Raw genomic sequence first — 25,857 nt, 5'->3', positions numbered from 1 at the left:
TTATTCTGCATCCAGCAGCGTAACGCTCACCGTGCCTGCAGTCAGCATCCAGTCTTCAGCCACGCCCGTCTCGATTCCAGAGTTCCTAGCAATAGAAGAAAGAAGAAGGAAAGGTTAGAATACATATATTATTTCAATCCTTACCTGAATTCCGGATCCATCACATCTTTGAACTTGAAAAGGACATTCTACAAGCGTTGCATCACCAGCTGCAGCGCCGCGCCATACCCACCAGTCCTCACAGCATTTTTCGATCCGGCGCAGCCTCCATCATTTTCTTCGCCGAATTCCACCATCTAGGGGACAAAAGAAACATAAGGTGAGCCGAGAGAGCCAACAAATACAACCTCTCCACCATAGACTTACCTGATAAAAACAACCGGAGGCATTATTCTGTAACAAACCGCAACTTCTTACGCCGCACCTGTAAGGAGAGAGAAACCAGCAATTTAAATACATGCATCTTTTACCGGACAGTGTTGGGTAATACAGACTCTTACCTGAACACCATCAGCTGCCACAAGACAATCTTCCCTTAGATCCAGCTGCAACACAAGAAAGGAATGTACAAGAGTGAACATAGGACATATTGAACTCTTTGAACTTTATACTTGCGGGTTCTCGCCTGGAACCTCGGAGTCAATATTCCTCCGGAACTCTTCCAACACCTTCATACCAGTGAAGTAACTGGTATCTACGCGCCCCTGCATTCCACGCAGGATGGAGAGCTCATCATTTAAAAACATAAGGTGAGTTTACTGAAAGTGAATATCGGTGGTGATTAGTGGGGAGAACAGTGGGGTGCCATTACTAGAATCCACGGGTGGCTAAATCCCTTTCTCCACTTGCAGGAGAATACTTCTACGGGTCAAGCAGATGAGATTAGGCGGTCCAGTCCAGTCTGTCATCTCTGCACTATGCTTCACATTGGAGGTTGCAGCTGTCCAGGTCCGATCGACGCCCCTGTGGGAGCCAGGTGAGCGTAACACGAAGACTATCCAGGAAGAAGAAGATCTGTCATTGGGAAGTGGTGAGTGGGTACAGCAGGGCTCCACCAGTGATGTTGTCATTGCAGGTCGGCTTAGCTTCTCCCTCCTCGGATTCTTTAGGTCCTGTTGCGACTTCTCAAGTTCCAGTCCCCAAAGCTCTGCTTTTATGCAGAAAACCCCCATTCATCAGTCCTAGCTGTCACTCAAACATGTCGGGCGGCTCACCACTGGGCCAATCACACAAGAGTGCGACTTGAGTTGCCGAGGCAACTCAGTCCAGGGTGCTTATTCCCCCTCCCACACATCCTGTAGATGCAGACAGAGTGGCACCACTTTTGGAGGCTTCTGTGCAGAAGCCCACCAAAAGTGGAACAAAGGGCTCGACTTGGGTTGGAGTTACAGAGGCGAACACAAACGCCATTTTAAAACCGAGTCCTGGCGAAAAGACCCAACCGGGGAATAAATATTCAATAACCCGGCGGTATCTTTAACATTGCACCAAAAAAGTGGTGCGTTTAAAATGAATGGGAAAATCCCCTAGGAAATATTCCGATGGAATATTTTGCGTGGTAACCACTGCCACCAGCCAGAAACGAGGGGGGACTGCACAGTGCCCCCTCGAAAAACAGACCCAGGGGCAATTTAATTACCCCTACCAGTACTTCCACAATATGATGGTTTGTACTGGTTCTGTTCACAATTTAAGACTAATAAAGTCAATGGTGACTTTACATGCCCTGGGAGACAGTAGTCAGTCCCAGGGTATGGAGTCTATGTTTGGGGGTCACTATGACACTCCTGTGTGACTGCACTGAAGGTGCTGTGTAACACTTACCAACAACATATGAAGCCCTATGGAGTAAAAGGCCCCATAGCCCATAGAACACATTACAAAGTCAAAGGACATTCTCAAATCATGCCTAAGAGTGGGAGAAAAAGAGTCTCACTCTTAGCAGGAGAAAAATATAAACCACAAAAATGGAGGAAAGCTGCTGGGGGACTCACTAGGTTTGGGAAATTAGCAACAGAGAATTCTCCCTAACAGGCGTCGAGGAACTCCTCCAGCGGTCGCATCTGTAGCCTGCACAAGGTAAATGCACGACAACATCATGCTGAGGAGGGACTTTAGGGGCCTCACACCCTTGCAGTCCTCGGGGTCAACAGCCGCTGTACCTTGCCCAGGATGGCAGCGATTCTCCCCTCCGACAGGGACGCCAGACACGACAGTGTTGAGCCTGGACCCCAGAAAAAGCACGTCCTGCGATGGCACCAAGCAGGACTTCGCAAAGTTTAGCGAGAAACCCAGTTCCGTGAGCAGCCAGACGGTCCCCGCCGTGTGTTCGACGGTGGTCACCCTTGACTTCGCTCGGATGAGCCAATCGTCTAGGTATGGGTAGACGTGAATACCCTGCGGGCGTAACTGCGCTGCCACTGGCGCCAGACACGTGGTGAAAACCTTTGGTGCCAACTTCAATCCGAAGGGAAGGGCCTTGAATTGGTAATGCTGCCCTTGGACCACGAAGCACAGAAAATTGCGATTTCCCTTGTGAATGGGGATGGGGGAAATGGGTATCCTCGAGCCACTGCCGAAACCTGTGCAGTATCCCTGGGACTTTCCTCCGGAGGTGCGAAAGGATGGCCGTTGCTGCTGGAGGATGCCTAATGCCCTGGCCACCTTGGTATCCACCTTGATGGCCTGAAGCGACTCGTCCGCTGCCTTACCGAATAGGTTTTCCCCATCGAAAGGCATGCCTAACACTCGCCTGTACATCCTTGCGGAAGCTAGTGGCCTTCAACAAACCCTGCTGAAGGCAAACGCTGTTGCCCATCTGATGGAAGCCCGTGTCGGCGATGTCTGTGGCCACCGTGATGGCATGGTCCGATTCCACCTCTCATTCTACCAGGATCTCCAGCGCTTCTGCTCTTGTCGTCGGGCAGGAAGTCCAGGAGGGGGGCAATCTTGAACCATAGCTCCCTGTCATAATGGGCCACGATGGCTAAGGCATTGGCCGCCTTGATCATTGTCGTCGCAGCCGACGAGATCACTCGTCGCCCCATGGCGTCCAGTTTCTTTCCCTCGCCGTCTGTGCTGACAGGACGTTGGCGCCAAAAAGAATACAGGGGACTTCTTCGCCGCCACCGAGACTTCCGAGTCCAGGGACGGCTGGGATCGGAGACACTTGGGTGCAGAGTCCAGCACCCTGTATTTCTTCTCGTACCGGTCTCTCCTTTCCGGGGCAGAGGACTGGTTCTTCATGAGGGACAGCCCCTTGTCCCAAATGTCATCCAATAGAGGAACAGACAGTACGGTCTTCCTCTTGGCCTCCTGGCGCTGGTACAGGAAACCTTCCTTCTCCTCGGGCAGTCAGTTGAAACATCTGAGGCCCTAGCGATCATGGCGTGGAAGGAGCCAATCTCGTCCAGTGGCGATTCCCTGGGCGACGGGAGGTCCCCTCTGTTGTCTATACCCTTGCCTGTCACCGTATCCGGTTCCATCTCGTCCCTCGGAAGGGGATGGTGGTGAAGGGGAGCAAGGAGGTGGAGGATTAACTCTCCACGACGGCCCAGGTGCAGTGGGATCCCCCGCCAGTGACAGGTGCATCCTTATCCGGATCTCTGAACGTAAGGTGTGAAGTGCCTGTAGGATGTCCGCTGACACATCCGGTGGTGGTTGCTGAGGCTGCAACGGGAGCGGTGGCGTCTTCTGGCTCCTCATCGCCCTGCTCTTCCTCGTCTGTATCTTCGCCGCTCTCCACATCTGCTTCGCCGGGGTCCTTCCCATAGGAGCTGGCCTCTACAAACTTTTTTTTGTCCAGCACGGCCTTCAGGCCAGCAAACTCCTCCTGCAGTACTACAGGCCCCACCGCCCCCCTTCTGATCGACCAGCGGGGACGGTTTAGTGGAGATTATCGACAGTCTTCACCAGTGTCTTCTCGATGGGCAGAAAAGAAGATTCCCTCCGTGCAGGCAGGGAAACTCGTCTTAGGGGCCGCCTTCTGCAAACCCGCATCCACAGCCTTCTCTAGGGACACCACCACTCCTTCAAGGGAAGATTTTTCCTGGTGAACCTGGGCATTCACGATCTTGGGCACGCTTGAGGCCTTCACCTGTTCATGCTACGTCCAGCACCCAACGATTCGGTGGAGATGTTTTCCGACACGCTGACGAATGTTCGCCAGCCGGCCTCCCACTGAGGTGCAGGGGTGGCCCCCTCCCAAATCCCCAGCCCCTCAACCCCCCCCCAGGCCCCACCCCCACCTCCGATGTCTTGGCCAGTTCAATCCTGCTTGAAGGCCAGCGCGCCGCCATGGGAGACTTGACAACGGCCACCTCTGAAGGCCTTGGAACGACCCCTGTAAGCCTCCTGGGCCATGGAACGGGAGGGTTGGTGGTACAAGGACGATCCTCTGCCGAAAACGTTCGATTATCTGCCAGCCTTCCCTCCTGAGGAACAAAAAGGACGGACAGTGCTGTTGTAGCGTGCACAGGGCACCAGCAGTCCGTCGATCTTGATGGCCTGCAGTGATTCATAAACAGCTTTTCCAAAAAGATTGTCCCCATCGAACGGCATGTCCAGGACCCTCATCTGAACTTCTGCCTAAAGTTGGTGGCCTTGAATCAGCCACATCGACGGAGGCAGACCTGGTTCATCATTTCACAGAACACCGTGTCCACAATATCCAGGGCCACAGTGATGGCGTACAACGACACCTCGCCCTCCCGAAGGATCTCCAGCGCCTCGACCAGAGGAATTCCAGTAGCGGGGCCATCTTGTACCATAACTCTCAGTCGTACCTGGCCAGGATTGCTAAATAGTTAGCCGCCTTGACCGTCTTAGCCGCCAAGTAGATTACCTTTCTACCCACAGCGCCCAACTTCTTACCCTCGCTATCCGGGGGAACAGAGGCTGAGGATGACGGGTTGGATGACTTCTGTGCAGCCGCTGAAACCAGTGTGGTGATGACTGCTACTGCAGACACTTGGGTGCAGACTCCGGCACCTGGTATTTCTTCTCCAGCCGGTCTCTTTTCCCTGGTGATGAGGCTTGGTTTTTCAATAGAGCCTAGCCCTCATCCCAGACATCGTCCAAGAGGGGCACCGCCAAAATTGTTTTACTTTTTGCCTCCCAGCGTTGATACAGAAAACCATCCTTAGTCGCCTCTGGCGGGAGCTGGAAGAGTTCCGATGTGCAGACGACCATGTAGAGGAATTAACCCACTTCATCTGGGGATGAAGCCCTTGGAGGCGGAGTGATGTCGCCGGCTTTGTCGTCCCTGTATCCCTAGGGGACGTTGGGGGTGGGGGGGGAATTGGCGGGGAGGGGGGACATGTGGCGGTTGGTGAAGCAGCATAGAATGCGGCTTCCTTTTCTTCGGTGGTGGTGGGCCCAGTGCCGTCGGCAACCTATTCTGTATCTCCGACACAAGCGTGTGGAGAGTCAAAAGAATGCCCTGAGACAACTCTGTTGGAGTTGTCAGGGGAGCAGGCTTACTGGGCCCAGCGCCTACGTCATAGACGTTGTCATCCCCAACGTCCTCTGGTACTGTGTGGATGGAAACAATGTCCTCTTCGTCGGAAGAAGAAATATCAGTGCCCTGGAGCACTTCCACTCCCCTCCCCCCTTTTTGGGTCCTGAGGGGAAGGTATCGAGCTTAGGGACGGCATCCTCTTTTCCAGGGTCTTTTCCACTGGCTTGGCTGAAGCCTCCCGCCTGGGAGGAAGAGCCACTCTGGTCGCCGTCATGGCACCCTGGACCGAGTCAGCCCATTTTGCCTTTGAAAGGGCAGCCGCCACCAACTCGATAGTTGAGGACGATTTAGCCTGGATCACCAGGGTCTTCACGGGCAGGTCGGACACCTTACCGTGCAGCTTGGCCTTCTACGGTTTTTCCTGCAACTGCCCAGGGGTAGCAGACTTCCTCTTTGACGAAGAACTGGAGCGATGGCTGGAGGCAGAGGCCTATGGAGAAGATTAGCACCCCAGCTCGTCGCGGGACCAGCTTGTGTGGCAGCGAAAACAGACTCGCGGAGCTTGACCTTGTATTGAACCCCCCCCCCCACCGATGGGGCTCCCTCAAAGGACTGAGAAGCGCGCTCTGACTGGCTGGATCTGAATGAGGCATGCCCCTGTGAACCACACATCGTACAGGCCTAAGCTTTAAGCAACGCTGCCAATCTGCTGTGCCAATCCTTGATGGTGCGGTTGGTAAAGCCACGACAGATCTCACAATCATCCTTGTGCGTTGGGCGAAGACAATAAAGGCACTGGGAATGCATGTCCTACACAAACACATTCCTCAAACCGCAGCTGGTGCAGAGCTTGAAGAGGGAACCCCAGTCCTCCTTCGACATGGTCCGGCATGCGGTGTAGGCCCGATGGCCTTCTGCAATCTTCAATAAAAAACACTTGACGATTCTGCCCTTGAGGGGCAATGAAAGGTGCCGACAAACGGATCCCTGTTAGTCGGATGAATAAACTATAGAGCACAAAGACTCAATAGAACAAAAATAGGAATTTCCTAGCAAAAAAGCATGAAAAACACAGAAAAGTTCTAAGAGCGGAACACGAGGACTCCCAACACTTGTACGTGTGGTAAAAATGTGAAGATGGGTGCCAGAGGAGGGGCTTAGGGAGAGGGCAGTCATTGACTGGGGCAGTATGACCCTGAGCTCAGTGATTGGTTTATAAGAGAAAGACAGTTTGTAAGTGAAAGTGAAACTGTTTTTTCTTTTACCAAGGATTCCCGGCCTGACAGGGAATATTCGTGAGCATGTGCAGGGGTGGACTGGCCTATAGGGAACTCTGGAGATTTCCCGGTGGGCCTCTGCACCCTGGCCCTCTTTGGTGTGGTATTTTGAAATGTTCTCATAGGAAAAGCATTGGGCTTGCTGAAAATGTGTCATATGGGGCCACTTTGCACATTATTTCCAGGGCCTCTTTTGGTCCCCAGTAAATATTTCCAGGGCCTCTTATTTCCCAGTCCACCCCTGAGCATGTGAATCCATGCCAGAACCCATGCTGGAGAACAGTAGCTCACCCACATATATGAAAGAGAAATGAACAGGGGAGCACAAAGGGGCAACCCAGCCTAAGGCCAAAAGTTATAGGAAACTATAAATTCAACAATACACTAAGCAGAGACATAAAAAGGGCCACCCATAAAAAAAGGAGTAAAAGACGAGGTTAAAGGGGAAATATTCCCCTTCACCTAGGGAGGTAAAATAGTTAGTCCAAGCAAAACGTTCTGGGGTTGACTGAGGTCAGGAAGATTTATCACAAATATGAAAATCTTACTTAACAGGCATCCTTCGCGTGGGGTGACTTTATTGGGAGCTCTTTGGTAGAATGAAACCAGGGAAGAGATTGACAGATGTCATGGGGTGAGAGGACAAGGGAGATTAGGGACAGAGGGAAGGATTGGTGAGCTCTAAATCTAGGATTTCTGTTGAAAGTGGCTGCCTCTGGTCTCGATAATGTATTCTCTGTAAAATATAGTTCAAACAAAAGATTTTTTTGGGGGGAGATCCAGGTAACAAGCAACCCTTCTGTAAAGTGTCAAGGAAGATAATGATGCAAGACAACTAGCTTTTCAAAGTGATAAGGCCATATATTTACCAGTCACATTGGCGAGATATTGGACTGTTGATGTTTTGCCAGTTCCCGTTTCTCCCACCAGCAGCACAGGCTCGCCTTTATCGATGCACACAGCAAGCTGCTCAACAAGTACAGAGGCTGGTCGTGTAGCAGCAAAGGTCTGTTTCTCTCTACCAAAATGGAGTAAATTAACATATTTCAACAGTGCATTGAACAAATGTATGTAATCTTGTCTAAATTACAACATACATTACTGTAACTCCCTTCATGTTAAACAATACAGCAATATTTATAATACAAATTATTCAAATAAAGAACCAGATTATATAAGCCATAAACAATCAGTTGACTAGAATATATTAAATAAACAAACGTTAATAGCCTGCATACACAGTATCTTGTCCCAGATATTCAGAGTGAAGGGAAAAACTAAAAAGTTGAAGGATTTAAACTAAGCAAATCAAGAAAAGGTTTTAAAAAAGTGAAAAGGTCCACATTCAATTTTTTTTAGAAATCTGTCATTTTTCCCAGTGGGAAATAACTTTGCAATTTCAAAATCGGGATGTGTGACGGATTGGCGTTGCTATATTGAGGCAACCTGGATAGCCACCAAAATGCATCATCAGATTCATCCTTTGGATTAGAACAGCTCAGTCACTTTATTCAGCACTGTTGATCCAGAATGCCCTTTTTTTGTTTTATAATGCCACTTCCCTGGGCCCTCCACCCCCTACCAAACCTTTGCGCCCCCTCCCACTCTATTTTACAGAATCCAACCTATTTCTGGTGGCCACAGGGAATGGTCTGGAAATCCCCCCCATGCTATTGCAAACCTTTTTGCCTTACGTAATGTATATGGAATTTGGTAACCCATAAGGGTCCAAGTCCTATTTATGTGGAGCGATTATATTCATCATCCAATTGGTTTAAGGATCAAGCAAGTGGAAGCTGTAATTTTACTTTGGCTTCACCAAGGGTGAAAGCCATTTTGCCACATTCGTAGCAAATTGGGTCCCAATGGGTTTTAGTCTTGCTACCCGCCACTTTATATTTAGGGCTTCATTTGTTCAAGGCAACCACAAGGTAGGGATAGAATGGCTGTTCTGATCACATGGCCTCTTTGTGACCCCCCCCACATGGCAGCCTCCATCTTGGTTCCAACTCGTTTTGGCCAGTCTGAGACCCTAAGCTGTCCCTCAATTCCTTTGAGGGTGGTCGGGACTGGTTGGCTGCCAAGACAGCCAACCAAAGTGGTTGGCTACCTGACTCCTTCCTCCCTTCCCACCTCCTTAATGATTGGTGGGCTGGTTTTGGCCAGACGCTCAGGGCACTGATCTCTAAGGATTTCCTGTTCTCGCGCTGCTGCGTTCCGGAAAAAGCAGAACTGCTGCCCTGCTGGAGGGGCTTACCATCAAGTCCCACCGTTTTGTGCATTTTGAGGCCCCATCTGCCCATCATGGCTGGATGCAGTGTTAACATCCTGGTTTCTAAACCTAGAAATCAAGGGCAGGCATCCTGCATTTTTCTGCAGACTCCACTTCAGTGCTGGGTGGAGCCTTCCATGCCGAGAACCTTTCCAGACCCATTTACCACAGCTGCTTACATTTTCTGTCAGGTTGTCCCACATTTCTGCAAGCAGATGCACAACCCCACTTCATTTGATCCTTTAGATCTGCGGGGCCGCCTCCACATCAGTCCTTGTCATGGGCCAATCAGGGGCTGTGCCACTCTCCTAATGTGACCTATAAAGGAAGTTTTTGTACTTGTGAATTCTCAGAAATTTGCTAATTCCCCTTCTACCTTAGAGACCCCCAGCACTTTTTGCTGGACTTTAGTAGGACTTCTAATTGCTTACCTGGAAAGAGTGAGACCTTTTTCCCCACTCACATGTTTTTCTGATTTGGACTCGGTTTCTGAAGACTTTGGAGTGTTACAAACTCCATAGGCATCTTTACATTGTGACATACAGCACCTTCAGTGCAGTGCCACAGGGAAGTCTTAGATTTCCCAACGGTTTAAATACCTTCTCTTGGCGAAACTACTGTTTCCACGACCAGTGAAGTGCAATTGACTTCACTTACATTTTATAACTTTCTAGACCCAGCACACACTATCTTACAATAGGGTGCTGGGGGAGAGAGAGGTGGTTACTCAGTATCACCTTTACCCTTTCTACAATTAATGTCTGATGGCAGTGGTTTACTTTTACTACCATGGTGTGTGTTAGGAAGAATTCTCAAATATGCTAATTCCCCCCACCTTAGAGCCATCCAGCTCTTTTGCTAAACTTTGGGAATTTTGACTTTGTTTTCTGCGTTTATTTTCTTTCGTTATGGAGTTTTTAGACAAACTCAATAGGCATCAACTTTTCATGTGTCACACAGCACCCTCAGTGCAGTGAAACAGGGAAGCCTTTTAGACTGTCCCAAGGTTTAAATACCTTCTCTGGGATAAACTACTGTTTCCCACAGAAAGTAAAGTGAAATTGACTTTACTAGTCTTTTCAAATCCCTAGACCCAGCACACCCTATCTCACAATAGACTGCTGGAGGGGTTACCTAGAATCCCCCATGTCTAAAAACTCACGTAGTGGTCAAATGCTACTCTTCCTCTCGAAAATGGCTCCTGACAGTAGTTTTATAACAAACTACCATGATTTTTCTCGACCGTGAACACCGGTAGCTAAAAATCGCGAGAGCCATGTTTTGTCAAGATGGCGTCTGAGTCCCCTTTCTTTAAACAGGACCTGGTCTTTTTTCGCCATTTCCTTTTGGAAAGGTCCTTCTAGAGTTTGACTCTGCGCGTCAAACCAAGTTTGGCCCCTTTGTTCCTATGTCTTTGGTGGGCTTCAGGACTGAAGACTGCCTCTGGCAACAGAGTGTCTGGGGTGGGCAGGAAGTGAGGGAGGTGCCCGAAACTCCCTGTGCTTAGTCTCCTAGGAGACCCAAATGCACTCTGTGGTGATTGGCTGGCTGACTGTCCCGCAAGGCTGGAATGAAAGGGAGGAAACTGGATAAAAAGGCAAGTCTCTTGGCTTGTAAGGCAGAGTCGACCACTGGAACGAAAGAACCGAAGACGAGCTGGAAGAGGACGGCTGGTGCAACTCCTGGACTGTTGGTTTGCCCGGCGAAGCCCTGCTGCAGGTCCGAATCGCCAAGTTCATCTCGACAGAGAAGCCCTTGAAGGACGACTTCTCCCTTTGAGTTGGTGGGACCAATCAACTGGTAAGCCACCTGGACACCATTCTCAGAGCTGGTTGGATTTTCCTCAGAATGCTGCAGGAAACTGTATAGCCAGGGAGCAGGACACCAGTTTGTGTCCTTGACGACAGCTACCGGAATCGAAGGTTTGCCAGCATTGTGACCAGTCCCTGTGCAGTGCAGGAGTCCCCCCCCCCCCCCCCGACGTCTTCCCTGTTGTCCCCACGACCGAGGCTCCGGAACAGCGAGATCTGAAAGAACTGACAGAAACAGAAGTCTTCAGCTGCAACTTTTTTCTTCGATTTAAGGTACTGTGAAAACCCAACCGAGAGAACTTACTTCTCACTGCGAAAGTGCATGCAACTTTGGCAACTTTCAGGCCTAGTCGGCTTGTGACCAGACATATGAATGTTTCTTCTATGAACTTCTTCTGAGAACCGTGGCAAAGACTTTTCCATTTAACTACCAGAACTGTTTTTACCTATCCAAGACTCTAGCCCATTTGTTAAACCGTATTCGTATAATACTGCCTTGTTATGAATCTTGGCCTAAGCCCATTCGCTTTGCATGGAAAACCACGTTTGTAATGTTCCATTTTCTGAACAACTTCGCTGCCATTTTAAGAATCATCCGCCATTTTCATTTCAATTCTTGTTTGTGTTCTAAAATGGAGGACTGTATTTTTGACTTGCAGCAGAGCCGAACGACCTTTGAGTTTTATAAATGTTTAGGCTGACCGAGAGCAGACTGTTCTATGCAAAGAAATCTTGTGACTCGAATGAACTGCAAACCAAGTGTTGTCTGCGCTCACAAGCCTCATCTTTATATAAACGAGACAATGTAGAAAAAAACTCAGATTGTGTGCTTTTGCTGAACTGCATTGTTGCGATTCTTGAAACAAGGCTTACTGTGGATCAGACAACCAACGGCGTCATTGTAACTTCATGGACATGCAAACTTGTCTAATCCGTTGTACAATATTGTAATATTGAGATGTGAACTGGGCACGAACCCTAGCATGTAACTTATTAGTTTGGAGAGGGGCTGGACAATGATTTGAAACTGTATGACATGCATTACTTACTGTAATAGCATTTCTGATTGTATCTGCTTAGATTCACATGCTGTGCATATGGTCCGACATCCTGTTGTAACCGCAGAGTATTGCATCTAGTCTTTCGGGGACCGAAAGGGGACGTCGGCATAGGCGTGTCTGTAACACTATCCCTATCGTGACATGTAGTGTACTCAAAATCCCTCACGCGCCAAGGTGCCTCCGATTGTATTTTTTTCTGCCATGAGGGAGCCCAAGGCTATTGTGAGCGAGTACGTGAAGAAGAGGGAAGTAGTAAGACGTCTATGTTCCTTCCACACCGAGCGGGGATGTAGGGAGGGTGCATGTGAATCCAAGAAGAAACAATCATCAGAAATGCTATTACGGTAAGTAATGCCTGTCTTCTGATGCTTGTTAATCTGCTTAGAATCCCATGCTGTGCATAGACTAGCTAGCAGTACCCGGAGTTGGAGGTGGGCTGTGAGAAGGAACAGTAGAGAAAATATGTCTTAGTACTTGTCCCACCTGAGAATCAGACCTAGAATGAGTGTCTAGGCAATTGTGTTTTGTAAAGGTGTGTACAGAACTCCAGGTTGCTGCTTTGCAAATTGACTTAACGGGAACATTTGCAATGAATGCTATGGATGCCCCGAGGAAAATGTGCTCTAGGCTTGAAGGGCAGTTCTCTCTTAGCAAGAGTAACAGTGTGAAGCATTTGACAATCCACCTTGAGATAGCTAATTTAGAGACAGGATCCCCTTCTCTACCAGCCACTGAAACGAAAAATTTGTTTGTTTTCCTCAGTGATTTAGTTCTTTCCAGGTAGAACATGACTGCCCTGCGCACATCTAGTGTGTGTAGGCTTCTTTCGGCCATGCTAGTGGGATTCTGGAAAAAGGTAGGTAGTTCAATCGATTGGTTCACATGGAACTTTGAGATGAATTTAGGCGCAAATCTGGGGCAGGTGCGCAGAACTACCTTATCCCTGTGGACTGTAACAAAAGGGTCCAGAACAGAAAGTGCCTGTAGTTCGCTAACCCTTCTAATAGAAGCGATAGCCACTAGGAAGGCCGTCTTATAAGTCAGGACTTTTAGACTTGCTTTATGCATTGGCTCAAAGGGAGCTCCCATGAGACTGGTTAAAACTACATTTAGATCCCATCCAGGAGCTGGGTGAGAAATGGGAGGATAAATCCTCTTAACCCCTTCCATAAAGGCCTTAATCACCAGTATCGTCCACCGCAACATCTTTTGCTGTGATGTAGGCTGAAAGAGCAGCCAGATGAACCTTTAGGGAATTGAAGACCAACCCAGTGTCTAACAGATGGGTTAGGTACAGCACAATGTGTGTGGTTGAGCAATCGATGGGATTGATGCCCTTAGAATTACACCAGATTACAAAACGTTTCCATTTGCCGGCATAGCAATAACGTGCGTTAGGTTTTCTAGCTTCCCAGAGTATGTCCATGCACCTCTGAGGGCGCTGTAGGTGTCCAAACTATGAACTCAGGAGCTAAGTTCAGAGTTTGTGGGCATGGGTATAGGGTCTCCCCCCCCCCCATCCTGAGACATGTTGTATGGGCAGGGTAGTTTTACTGGTGGTGAGAGGGACATTTCCATCAGATGAGCGAACCAGGGTTGGCGGGCCCACATGGGGGCCACCAGTATCATGGTAACTTGATCCTGGTGCATCTTGTGCACTATCCTGTAAAGGGGAGTCTCGGGAGGGGGGAGAGGGGGTGGGGAGGGGGGGTGTTTGGGAGTCAGCGTAGACAAATTTCCCTGACCAGGTTATCCAGAGACTGTTCCCCCGGAGCGGTTCTGGGGGTACCTGGAGGCGTAGTCTTGGCATTGGGCGTTCTCCTGAGTTGCGAACAAGTCGATCTCTGGGAAGCCCCATTCTGCAAAGACATTGCACATGATTTCTTTGTGCAGACGCCATTCCTATTCTTCGAGCAGAGGAAAATCTCTCGTGTCCGAGAGTCCATATCCAAATGTTTTGGGACAGCTTGGATAGCCCTGGAGAGTGAGTGCCCCCCTGTTTGTTCTGGTAATACATGGCTGTAGTGTTAGAATCAGCACTGAAAGGCCTTTAATGCCTTGAACACTGCTAATAGCTCCAGTAAATTTATATGGTTGGTCCCTACCTGAGGGGACCACACTCCATGTGCTGTCTGCTGAAGCAGGTGAGCCCCCCCCCCCCACCCCGTAAGAGATGCTTCTGTCATAAGAGTGGCTTCCACTGCAGGGGTGGTGAAGGTTTTCCCCTTCAAGAGGTTTTCTCTTGACCACCACTGCAGAAAGAGAACGAGTGCTGGCGAGACAACTACCAGATCTTCCCATTGTCCACTGGCCTGACACCACTGGCTGTTGAGCCACTCTTGCATGGGACGCATATGCAACCACGCGTGGGGAACTAAATATATGCACAATGCCATTATCCCTAGCAAACGCATGGCTTTGCGCACCGTCACCTCACGAGTGGCTACATATTGAGGGATCTGAAAAAGCATGTTCTGAACCCTCTCGGAGGGGAAGACGAGGCCGTCTTTCGTCCTGATTAGAGCTCCCAGAAATTGTTTTATTTGACTGGTGACTAGACTGGATATTTTCTTGTTGATAGAGAACCCCAGACTGAACAGAAGGTCTACGGTCTTTTGGGTGATAAAAAAAAACATGCGTCGTATGAGTCCCCTGTTATAAGCCAGTCGTCGAGGTAAGGGTAAACCGGGACAGATAACCTGCGCAGGTGTGTTGCAGCTACTGCCAGGACCTTTGTAAACACCCTTGCGCTGAGGTGATGCCGAAGGGGAGTACTTTGAATTGGTAATGCCTGTCCTCTATCATGACCCTTCGATAGTTCCTGTACGCTGGCAACATTGAAATATGAAAGTATGCATCTTTCATGTCCAATGTAGCCATGAAGTCCCCCTGTTTCAACAGTGGGATCACCTCCTGTAGCGTTACCATGCGAAACTTCTGAGGTTTTATGAACTTGTTCGCTGGGCGCAGGTCAAGAACAGGGCTCATGATGAGGTCCTTTTTGGGTACAAGGACGGACATCGAATAAATACCCTAGTTTGCATGAAGAATAGGGACGGCTTCTATGGCGTCCTTTCCCAGCAGCGCTTCCACCTCTTGATTCAGGATCTCCAGATGGTCTGGTGAAAGGCGTGGGTCAGAATTGTGGTCATCGGGCGAATTCCATGCAGTACCCGTGGGCGACTGCCTTTATGACCCACTGGTCTGAAGTTCTCCCCTCCCATGCCGTGAGGAGAGATGTTAAGCGCCCCCCCGACTGGGGTGACATGGGAGGGGACCTGGCTCTGATGGTCATAATTGACCGGTAGCTGCGGCTCCGCTAGGATTGGGGCCACTACCTATGGCTTTGCCATGTTGCTGACCCCTTGGTGGGTAGTATGCAGGGCTTCCTGACGTTTTTCCAGTATTAAAGTTTCCCGTGCCATAGTTCTTCTGACTTGCACGGGACTGCCCTCGAAAGGACCGCCGAGAATTAATTCCTCTCTAGGGGGTCTTTGAGTGATTTGTTGCAGGGACTGGTGTGTATCATGCTCTTATTTGGCTGTTTCTAGGGCCTCATCGACCGCCTTTCCGAAGAGGTTAGCTTCTTCAATTGGCTTATTGATGAGAGGCCTGTGTTTCAGGCTTAAACCCTGAGGTACGAAGCCAAACATGCCTTTTAAGTAAGGTCTCTTGGGCCAGAGATCTGCCTGCTGTTTCAGCCGTGTCCAGAGCAATGTTCCCTCTAATTATTTTTCTCTATGTGCGGAACTGGTTCGCTGTTGTACGCACATTATTTTTCATGTGTGCAACTTACTATTGAGGTAAGCCACTTTGTGAGCATGTGTATTTAGTGAAGGACCGTCGCAGAAGAGAGTTTAGAAAGGAATGTCTTCTTCCCAGCCACAGCAATTATTGACAAATCTTACAACACTTTTTCAAAACACATAGGCTAAAATAGAATATACACCATCCATGTTTACTCCCTAAAAAATGAAAATGTGCCCAACAAAAACGAGAAACAATGAACATTTTGTTGCTTCAACCCACAAAGCTCCACTGATATTTTTTCGAATTAGTGACCAGTAGAGCAGTGGCATAGGAAGGAACTCTAATAATATTAATGCATGATCTCAACAGGAAATGTAAAGGGAATAACATCAGAAAGTATCCCTATTGGCAAAGTTAATAATTTTTTTACTCCCTGAAAAATCATTTGATTCAAGTAGGGAGCGAAATCTGATTAGAGCCCTGCTTATACCCCTGACATCTCACTGCTAGTTAAATGACAGGGCACATAATAAAGTCTATAATTTTTCCCACCCTTCCAATACACAGTCTAGATAAAATTAAATAAGAGCTTTTGTGAGGTAGGTTTATTATGGAGCCCTGCCAAAGAAAATCACATATATATGTATATGCATTTTAAGTTAATGGCATCAATTCATTAGAGATCCAACTGATTGAGTGCCTTCTGTTACTATGAATCTCTCTTATTTAATGCTTTATCAGTTAAATACGATGCAGGGGGATGCTAGAGACAATACACACAGAACACATGGTTATATTGAAAAGCCCTCAGTGGCTGAGCATAGAAAGAAAAAGAAGGTGCAGTTGTCTAGACGGGTACTAGAATTTCCTCTCCGTTAGCAAACAAGCAACACATTTTCTTCAGTGTAATGCCGAAACGTCTGATGGTTTTTGAAATTTGCTGCTTTGTTCACCCCCCGCAAGGAGTGAGGACCTGTGCTCTTCCACACATACCCTTCCCCGGCTCCCCTATGCTAGCCTCCAATACTAGTTGATAGAGCACTGTAAAAAGTGAGGGCTTGTAGCAGTAAACACTCACTGGGATATTTGAAGACCCACAATACTTTGTAAGGAAGGCATATTTAATGCCTCAACATATGTGCATTTTAAGAATGTCATGACTCTGCATGTATGTAATTGTTTTGATGTGCATACAAGATTGTTTGCAACACACCCCACCCATATATCATTGTGTAGGATTACACAGTGCTCAGCGAAACTGTTTTTGCTTAGCAGTGAGTTACCATATAATGTGTGAAGATATATGCCCAAAGGAACTCTGAACACTTGGAAACGAGGCAGATTGTGTGAAAAGCATTTTCCTGTCTGAATATCCAGTGCCCTGATACTATGGACAAGTAATCCCATGCATAGTCCATACCCATTATCCCTTGTAGGAAAAGCAAATGATATTGCAATGTTGCTCTCCACTTATAGGGTAATGCTAAACTAGGAGATACTGAGCATCACATTTGTCTCCTCAAAATCTTTACAGGGCAAATTAATATTGGAGTTTTATAATGCATTAACTTTCAAGGGGCTGCTTTAAAACACTTGTGTGACATATGTACAACCAAGAGGAAGTACGGATAAGGTTACACATCCAGGTAGCTTCCTTACTTACAGTCAGTATCCGATATTTTAGCTTGTAGTTCAATTGTATCGTGTGGGTGACGCTTTTGGTAAGGCACAATGAGTAAAAGAAATTCTGGCACATGTACGTTATTCATATCACAACAAACATAAAACATGTGCAGGTAGGTACATGCGTGCCAACCTTTCACAGAGCAAAGTGAGGAAAAGAGAAGTTTGTCCGGTACTATCTTAATGTGTTCTGGGGCAGAAGTTAGAGTCATAAGGTAAAAGTGTGGTAGAATCAAGCTTAGAAGTCATGTGTGGGGAGGGAACATTATTTGGTTAATGTGTGCAGGCATATCTCGATTAGATTGTTCTATTCCTGGAGCCAGTTTTTCATATTCGTTTTTAACCTTGTGTGTGTATTTTGCTGTTAGGGATTTTAGGTGTTTACGGTCACCCTTGCATAGTAGTGTAATGCAAATTATCAGAATATCAAGACTAGTTGCTTATTTTATGAGTTAGCAAATTTCAATTAATTGCTGTGGTTTGTGCCTTATTAAATATTTTTGAATAGGTGAGAATTGTCTGTGTGCGCTGCTAAAAATCTTCTGAGCGGCACCCAGATGGACACTGGGCAAGCGCACATGCGCACAGCTTAGAGGGAACACTGGTCCAGAGTATTCTTTATTACATTATGGTTTACTTGCCTGCCTTCGGCCACAACAGTGAGAAGCTTGGACCTGATGGGCTCTGGGACCCCTTGGAGACCTTCCTGTACTAGGCTCCATTGAGCGTCAGAATAACTCGCCAGTAGCGTAGTGTTATTCGCTATGCGCGTGGTATATGTGGCAGCCGAGGTAACCAGTTTACCTAGGGCATATAACCTCTTGGATTCTCTATCTGGAGGTGGCTCCCCTGTAGCAAGGGGTACTCCTGCCAGTTTCCGGGTGGTAGTCACTACCAGAGAATCGGGGGTGGAGTGCCCTTTAATGTACTGAGGGTCCAAAGGAGCTGATCGAAATAACTTTTCTACTCTCGGGTTCACTGCCCGGGTTTGAGCTGGCGACACCAGGGAGGGAGCCAATCTTCTCGGAATAGAATTCAGGAGGGGAGTGGCCTGGCTAAAGGAAGGTTTCGCCTTAAGGATATCCTCTACAAAGACCTGCTCAGGCACTGCCTCTTGCGTAGAGATTTGAAAATGCTCAGCTGTCTTCTTTAACATGGTATTGAAGGCCTACAGGCGAGGCCTGGAGAGCCTGGGTGGATGGAGGCGAATCCAGGCACAATACATCAGTGTCCCGATCTTGATGGGGAAGCGCCCATGGGTTTGTCGCCACATGCTTTGTTTCTTCCCAATTGTCTGTGGCATCCGCCTGGTCCTCATCGTAGGAAGGAAGGTTCTTCATCTTCACTGTAAATGTCCCGATAAGTATCCATCTGGACTATGTCTTCATGATGGGCAGGGACAGAAGGCTGATTTACTTGGAAATGTGAAGCATATTGAAGATTAGGCTCTCCACAAGGTCTTTTCGGGAAGGATGCTCAGAAAAATTGATAGTTCTTTCAAGACGGTCCATACACCCTTCAAATTTCTCCCTTGTCCATTTAGAGGACCCATAAGAGCCTACGGGTGGGAAAGCGTCTTCTGCCCTTTGGTGCCGAAAATTGTCTCTCAGGGTGTTGGAAAGAGGCTCTTGACTGTCCTAATAGGTATCGTGAGAATTGGGGCACCATGGCGTATCTAAAGGTTTATCCGTGGCCTGCCCCATGTTTTTCGGCGGACAGGAATAAGGCCAACCTCCGAAGTAATTCTCGCGATGCTGTGTTCGATTACCGCCGAATCAGCGCGAGTTAGTGGGTCCGAAGGTCGATTAGGTAGACTTACTGACTTCCGTGGCTATAGAGGGCTTAGAGGTTGGTTTTTCGCCTTGAGGACTAGTCGTGATTTTTGGGTCTACCGTGGCCTTCGGGAACGTTGTAGCGTCGGATTTCCGCGCTTCGACATGTAAACCTGATTTAGGAGTAGCGCCCTCGTTTGTTTTGGAATGCCCAGTCGCAAGACGCTGCTGCGGGGAAGGCTTTGGATCTGAACGATCCGAGGAATCCGCCGAAATTTGACGCCCCTGCTGGCGCCTTCACACCTTTTATGACGTACCCATCGAAATAGGTGTAGGGGTTGTGTGCTTAATGTAATGCACTTGTACGACCCTGTTGCCGGGTTTTGTCCCTGAAGCAAGACCAGAGTCAGTTCTTAAAGGGTCGGGGACGGGCATGGCGGACCTAGAAGTATCCGCCTTGAGGTCTATCACATCTGCAACGGAAGTTTGGTCATCGGAGGTGCCGTCACTTTCGGCAGGTGTGGTGGTGGGGTGGGCAGAGGGGGGACGGTTCGACCCGCAACATACCGTAGGCGACCCACCGCTTTACATGGCGCTCCTTAAGGGTCTTCGGCTGAAGGAGTTTACAAGCCGCACACCGCTTCTCGTTGTGATATAAGGGGAGATAGGAGTTGCACGTCCTGTGTTAGTCCTTCCACGGGTATCTGACTCTACACTTCAGGCAGGACCTAAAAGGAGTCCTTTCCATAGCAAAAGGGGAAGATGACCAGACCTAGAGGTAAAGAGGGGGAAAGAGGAAAGACATACCGGAAATATGGCCACCCAACTCTCCCTAATGTAAAAGCCGGCCAGAAGGCCCAGCCCGTGGATGCGCTGTAGACAAGTCCTCTGCAGTCGTCGAAGTTGTTCTTTGCGGCGAAATGACTTGGGGGGGGGGGGGGGGGGGGGGGGGGGGGGGACAACAAGTCAGTTTAGGACAAACAATGTAGGGCGGCCAGTTATCTGGGCAGAAAAAGACAATTTGAGGGACCTCGGCGCGTGAGGAATTTTGGGTACACTACATGTCACAATACGGATAGTGTTACAGACACGCCTATGCCGATTACCCCTTTCGGTCCCCGAAAGGCAAGATGCAATATTCTGCGGTTACCACTGGATGTCAGACCATATGCACAGCATGTGATTCTAAGCAGATTAACAAGCATCAGAAAAAAAAAGGATCGTGTTAAGATGTCCAGCACTCTCACCCCTCACTGTGCCTGCTGGTACACACTGCAAGGTGTTGGGAGCCAGATAAATATCTGTTTGCTTTCTTTTGTCTTTCACATTGACTTTGAGTTCACCAGAGGAGTCGATTCAATGCAATAGGTAGGCCAAACTATTTGCACTGTTTAAGAGTAAGTGTAATATTTGTTTTATTAGCTTATGCCTTTTTGCTCCTACTTCAAATGCTCTCAATGCCATTTTGCTCCTCCTTCAAAGTAGTTTAAATGCCTCAGAACCTGATGGTGTGAAGTACTGTGGTATATTTTTGTGGGATATTGATTGCCTCCTTTTAGTGAATGTTTTTTAACCGACTGCGTAATAAATTAAGAAGGGTTTACCAAGAAACCTTCAGTATAAGTGTCTATCAGAATACTTGTGATTGTAGACCTCTGTGTAACACCCTTACAAGCTCACATTCCCCCTTGAGATAAGCCTGGCTGCTCAGCTCGATACCAAAAACTGTGTGGTACAGACTTATACCAAAGGTTGGTTTTGCGGACACCTGTAGTCATAGTTGTGTGTAGTGGTCCCAGAGGGTACTGCATACAAACTCTACCTAACAGTGTGCTTTTACCGCGGGCTGCAATTGCAGCTGCAGTAAGGCACCCATGGGTGCCCATTTTGTCAAAATTGCCCTGGTCTTCTTTTTCCGCCATTTCTTGTTGGAAAGGTCCTTCTTGAGATTTACTCTGCGCGCCAAACCAGGTTTAGTCCCTTTGTTTGTTTTGTCTTTAACAGGATTTACTGGTGAAGCCCGCCTATGGCTCCAGCGTGTCTGGCAGGAAGTGAGGTGTCCAAACTCTGTGCTTAATCCCCTTGGTTACAGTAATGCACCAGAGGGTGCTTGGCCAGCTGGCTGTCCTTGGAGGACAGCCACCCTGCTGTGTGAGTGACAAATAGGCTGCAAATGAATGGGAGAAACCTGCATAAAAAGGTGAGGCTTTTGGCTTGGAAGGCAGAGGCGACCACTGGACAAAGGAATCCAAAGAAGAACAAAAGAGACGCTTGCTGCAACTCCTTGAACATTGGTTTACCCGGTGAAGCCCTGCTGCATTGCTGAAGCTCTGAATTTGCATTTATAGAGAGCCCTGCAATGGACGACTTCTTCCCTTGGGTTGGTGGGACCAATCAACCCCAAAGCGAACTTGTCTGGACATCCTCTCAGAGCTGGCTGTTCTTCCACTGCTGCTGCAGGAACAGATTGCCAGGTAGAGGAACATCAGATAGAGTGCATCATTTTTAAGTCGGACCAGAGCTCTACGCAGATCCTCCGGACTCCCATGAAGCAGGACTGACCGAGCCTGAGCCACCTCAGAGTTCTGGACCCCAGATGCAAGGAAAGTCCATCAAGGTATCCTAGAACCGCGGCGGTGCTATTTGTAGGAGCCGCGACGAGCCGAAACCGCAAAGTGGCGCTGATCTGAAGTTTGCCCATTGCTACCGCCAACCTTCCATTCGTTGTGCAGCAGTCCCCAGACGTCCACCCTCTTGTCCCCACGACTTAGGCCCAGGAACAAAGGATCTGCAGACCTACACGGGAACAGAAGCCAGCTGGCGCCAATTTTATTCAAACCAAAGGTACTGTAAAACTAAGGGGACTTGCATCTTCTTGTGTAGCATTGCTAGCTCTCAGTCAAGACTTGTCTTGGTTGCCCTTGCAGAGTTGCTTGCAGCTTTGCCCCTCACAAGCCTCCTAGCTTGTGGTCCTAAAGTGATTTCATATTCTGCAAAGACTTCGAAAACATTGTGCAAGACTTTTTACTTACCTACAAGAAGTGCTTCAGTTCACCTAGACTTTTGCTAAACTAACATTGGTTATCCTGGCTCCCTGAAAGACTCTTCTTACCTCTGACTTTGTGATTTAACTATTCCCCAGGAAAAGTTAAATTTACTTTGCATTGGAGGGTTCCAAAGGTACTCCCCTGTGTACGAATATTTGTTAACCAGTGTTTTCTTTCCCCCACTTTTTTCTTTTGACACTAAACTCAGTATTGCTCTAACTGTACCAGTTATAAATCAATGTCCACGGTGTCCTAGGTATTTAAGTCACCTCAGGGTGTAGAAAGTGTCGGTGTGCCATCCCAAATGTATCTGCTAAAAGTGTGTGCATGTAATTTTGAATTGTATTATAGTGTTACATATATTTGCTCCCTTCTAAAGAAGGCTTAGGCAACTGACTTAATGTAATAGATAATTATTTAATCAAGAAACCTTGAGAGCAAGTGTTATTTTTAGCATGAAATTTGAATCAACAATTCTTTTTAGCAAAACAGAACTTATTTTTTTCTCGATTTTCCATAACAAAGCAATGTATGCCGTTTACAATTTCAGGTTTCAAAGTTTAAAAAGTTTAAATTCCACTCTTCGGAAGGACCTCTATCAAGAACTTCACCACTGCAAATACGTGTGTTTTTTTGTCCAGACATCAAGCATGACCACCAATTTTTAGCTTCTGCAAGTGCAAAGTCAGAGAATAGAGGTCTGAAATTTCAGCACTGCTCTTTTAGAGCTTGACAATGACATCTAATGAAACAGTGATTCCACTTTCGAGTTGTCGTGACAGTACCGACAATGTTTTTCCGCAGACTAACCCCGAATTACTCGGATCTTGTTGGCAGGGTGCAAGTTCAAGCATGCTCTTGTTGGCAGGGTGCAAGTTCAAGCATGCTCTCAAGCAATGATCCCCGACCCTTTTGTCCCGGAACTGCTTCAGGTATTCGCAGAGTGTGTTAAGGCTGCAAGCTTCGGAGGGTAGATCTGCAACTTCTCGCCTGGTCCGAGGTTGGAATCCAGTCCAAGTGTTTATTTGGATATTTGTCACTGAATCTTTGTGTAATAAGCCAACAGCTCTCTTTGACCCCTCTTGGGATAAGCCTGGCTGCTCAGTCACTATCAACTTGTGTAGTACATGCTTCAACCAAAGGTTGGGTTAACTATTGCCAAGAGGACAAGGCTGGTTAGTCTCCCACAGGGTACTGCATAAAATCTTGACTAACAGTACTAACCCTCTACGGAGGATGCTACAACAACTAACCCTAGGGAGAATCAACACCTGACAAGAAATGAAAGACAAACCTCTCTTGGTAGGCAACATGGATAAAGCAACAAAGCTCAACTCTCAGGTAGGGTTAGTAGGCTGACAAGAGGTACAATTAGTCCACAAATATTGAGAAACTACAACACAAAGATAAACTGAAAAACAAATCTAAAAACACAGCATTAAACATAACAAGCATATTATAGAAAGAGCAAAGTCTACACAAGGACTCTCCTAATCCTGGGCCCGCTACGAGAGGTGAGCACCTGTTAGGCTAGATTTTCATAATTGTGCTAAATCTTCCGGACTGGTCTCAACCCTAGAACTTTTTGCTTGGACTTGGGGATTATTTCTCCCTGCCCTTGGGTGAGAGGGAATCTTTTTACCCTCTCCCCTAGTCTTACTCTTTTTATGGGTGACCTTTTTATAATTGTGTTTTTTTTTTTTAATAATGCACTTATAATGCACCCGAGATCGGTTTCTAAGTGTGAGACCAGGATTCAAACCTGTGTTGCTATGCGCCATCATGCTTCCAAGACAAGCGTGTTGCCCCTGAGCTATCCTTCCTCTGTCTCTCCATAGTTTGTGATTAGATTATAGTTTCCTTTAACTTTCGGGATAAGGCTTGGCTGCCCCTTTGTGCTTCCCTGTTAATTTCCCTTTAATGTACTTGGGTGAACTACTGTTCCCACGGAGTAAAGAGGGATTTTCATCCCCCTTTACATTTTATATAGTGAGCCAGCACACCCCACCTTATGTGGAGTGCTGGGGGCATACAATGTATCCCCTTGCTTACTTACCTGTAGCATTTTTGTTATAATTGCACGTTTACTTGAATGGCTGGTGGCAGTGGTTTCACCTTAGTGACTAGTCTTATTACTTGGTCTGCTAAATCAACCTTGGTAATGCACAGAAGGGCCACCATTCTGCTAGAATTATGGGTTCCTTCTTTTTTGCCATTTTTAAGTATTCTTCGCCTGCCATTCTAGGTGGCAAGGACTTCAGTCGAAGTTTTGTCTTCGGTGGGAATCCTTTGTATTCTCTGACAAGGCTCCAGAGTGTCTGAGAAGGTAGGAGGTGAGGGAGTACAACAAAACTCTGCAGCCTTTTTGTCTTTCACCTTCCCTGAAAGGAACCAACTCACAGTGAGGGGGCTGGCTGTCCTGATTGGACAACCAACCGTCACTTTCTGTAAGCTACATGGAGAGAGTGCAGAAAGTGTGCTTGTGTTCCAATATAAAAGTCTGACTCTGGAAGCTGCCGACAAGTCGACCACCTAATCCAAATCCAAAGAGTAAGATGAAGAAAAGACAGCTCTAACAGATGCCGGAGAGACTGCTGTGTAACCAGAGCCGGTTTAAATCCTTCCGTCCTATCCGCCTAGGTGTCCCAAAGAGGACTCATTCCCAGAAACTGGTGAGACTTACCAGCCTTGAGAAGACCTGCATTTAGAGCCACCCGTCGATGTGCTACAACCTTGCTGGGCTGCAAACCACCAATACCAGGGGATCTCGAGCCAGTGTGCGGTGCATGTTCTTCCTAAATCAGATTCACACCAAAACTTTGTTCGACTCCTGCTGGACCTCCAGAGACACGATTCAAATCCTTGAAGTCCCCTCACCTGAGTGCAGAGGCAGATTAGTTAAGAGAATTCAACCAGTGCCATTTGTTTATTACCAGGAACCGGTAAAAGGGCACCAAATCTGCAGAGCCGTTAGAAGCCTTGAAGAATCCTTTGTTGGAAGCCACTCCCGTCAACTGCTGTTGCCAGTTCCCCTCCAGTGTCTGTTTCTTCAGTCACCAGATCAAGAATCCAGGGAACAGGTCCTGTGCTGCAGCCTCAGGAAGATTACTATCGCCAAGCTCTTCTTTGCTGAGGTACTGTGTTAGCTTGGGTAATACTTAGCTTACATCTTGTGTCGATCCGGTGTGGCCGATTTGTGCGTTTGGTAGTTCGCCTAGGCCCAACGCTGAAACGCCTATAGGGAGCCTTCTCTGATGTCCCTAACACTTTCAACTAACTCTGAAGTTAATACTTTTGAAAAGTATCCTTGCTATAACTGTTTTGTTTATATACCAATAAATAGGGTTACTTATCTAGAATAGCTGCTGCTCATCTTAAGTGTAACATTAGGTTATTCTTCCCGTGAATGGGTTACTAGGTTCTCCCTTGTCCATGAGTAGCCGACTGCCCCTCTGAAAAGTTTGAGTTAATTTACTATCTCTGAACTGTGTTCTAAACAGTAACTGTGGTATTTTAACTATCCATTCCAACAGAAAAAGTTACATATGTTACAAGATTTTGTTTGGAATTTTTGCTGGAATAAACCATACAGGCAAGTATATGAGCTGCACTCTCCACAGCGATCAGCGAGAAATAAAGGATCTGGATCCACAGCAGTGCAGTCAAATAATTCTTCCTTTATTTCAGCAAAAAAAGCGAAGTCACCATGTAACCAAACATGGAAAT

General features: G+C 47.6%; 1 protein-coding gene across 3 annotated transcripts in view; it reads right to left on the bottom strand.

The window, feature by feature from the left end:
- The window catches only part of MDN1 (midasin AAA ATPase 1), a 2,688,524-nt gene that overhangs the window by 2,445,121 nt on the left and 217,546 nt on the right, over window positions 1-25,857 (bottom strand). For all 3 annotated transcript variants that reach the window (XM_069606482.1, XM_069606484.1, XM_069606483.1), the window contains exon 14: window positions 7,605-7,753. In XM_069606482.1, coding sequence (XP_069462583.1) covers window positions 7,605-7,753 — 149 coding nt within the window. The remainder of the gene's footprint in view (window positions 1-7,604; window positions 7,754-25,857) is intronic.

This window comes from Ambystoma mexicanum, chromosome 4p (genome assembly GCF_040938575.1).
Source record: "Ambystoma mexicanum isolate Mex_15411 chromosome 4p, UKY_AmexF1_1, whole genome shotgun sequence".
NCBI classification, from domain to species: domain Eukaryota; kingdom Metazoa; phylum Chordata; class Amphibia; order Caudata; family Ambystomatidae; genus Ambystoma; species Ambystoma mexicanum.
Note: the sequence above shows the minus strand (reverse complement) of the source record. Positions and strands in the feature narration are given on the sequence as shown.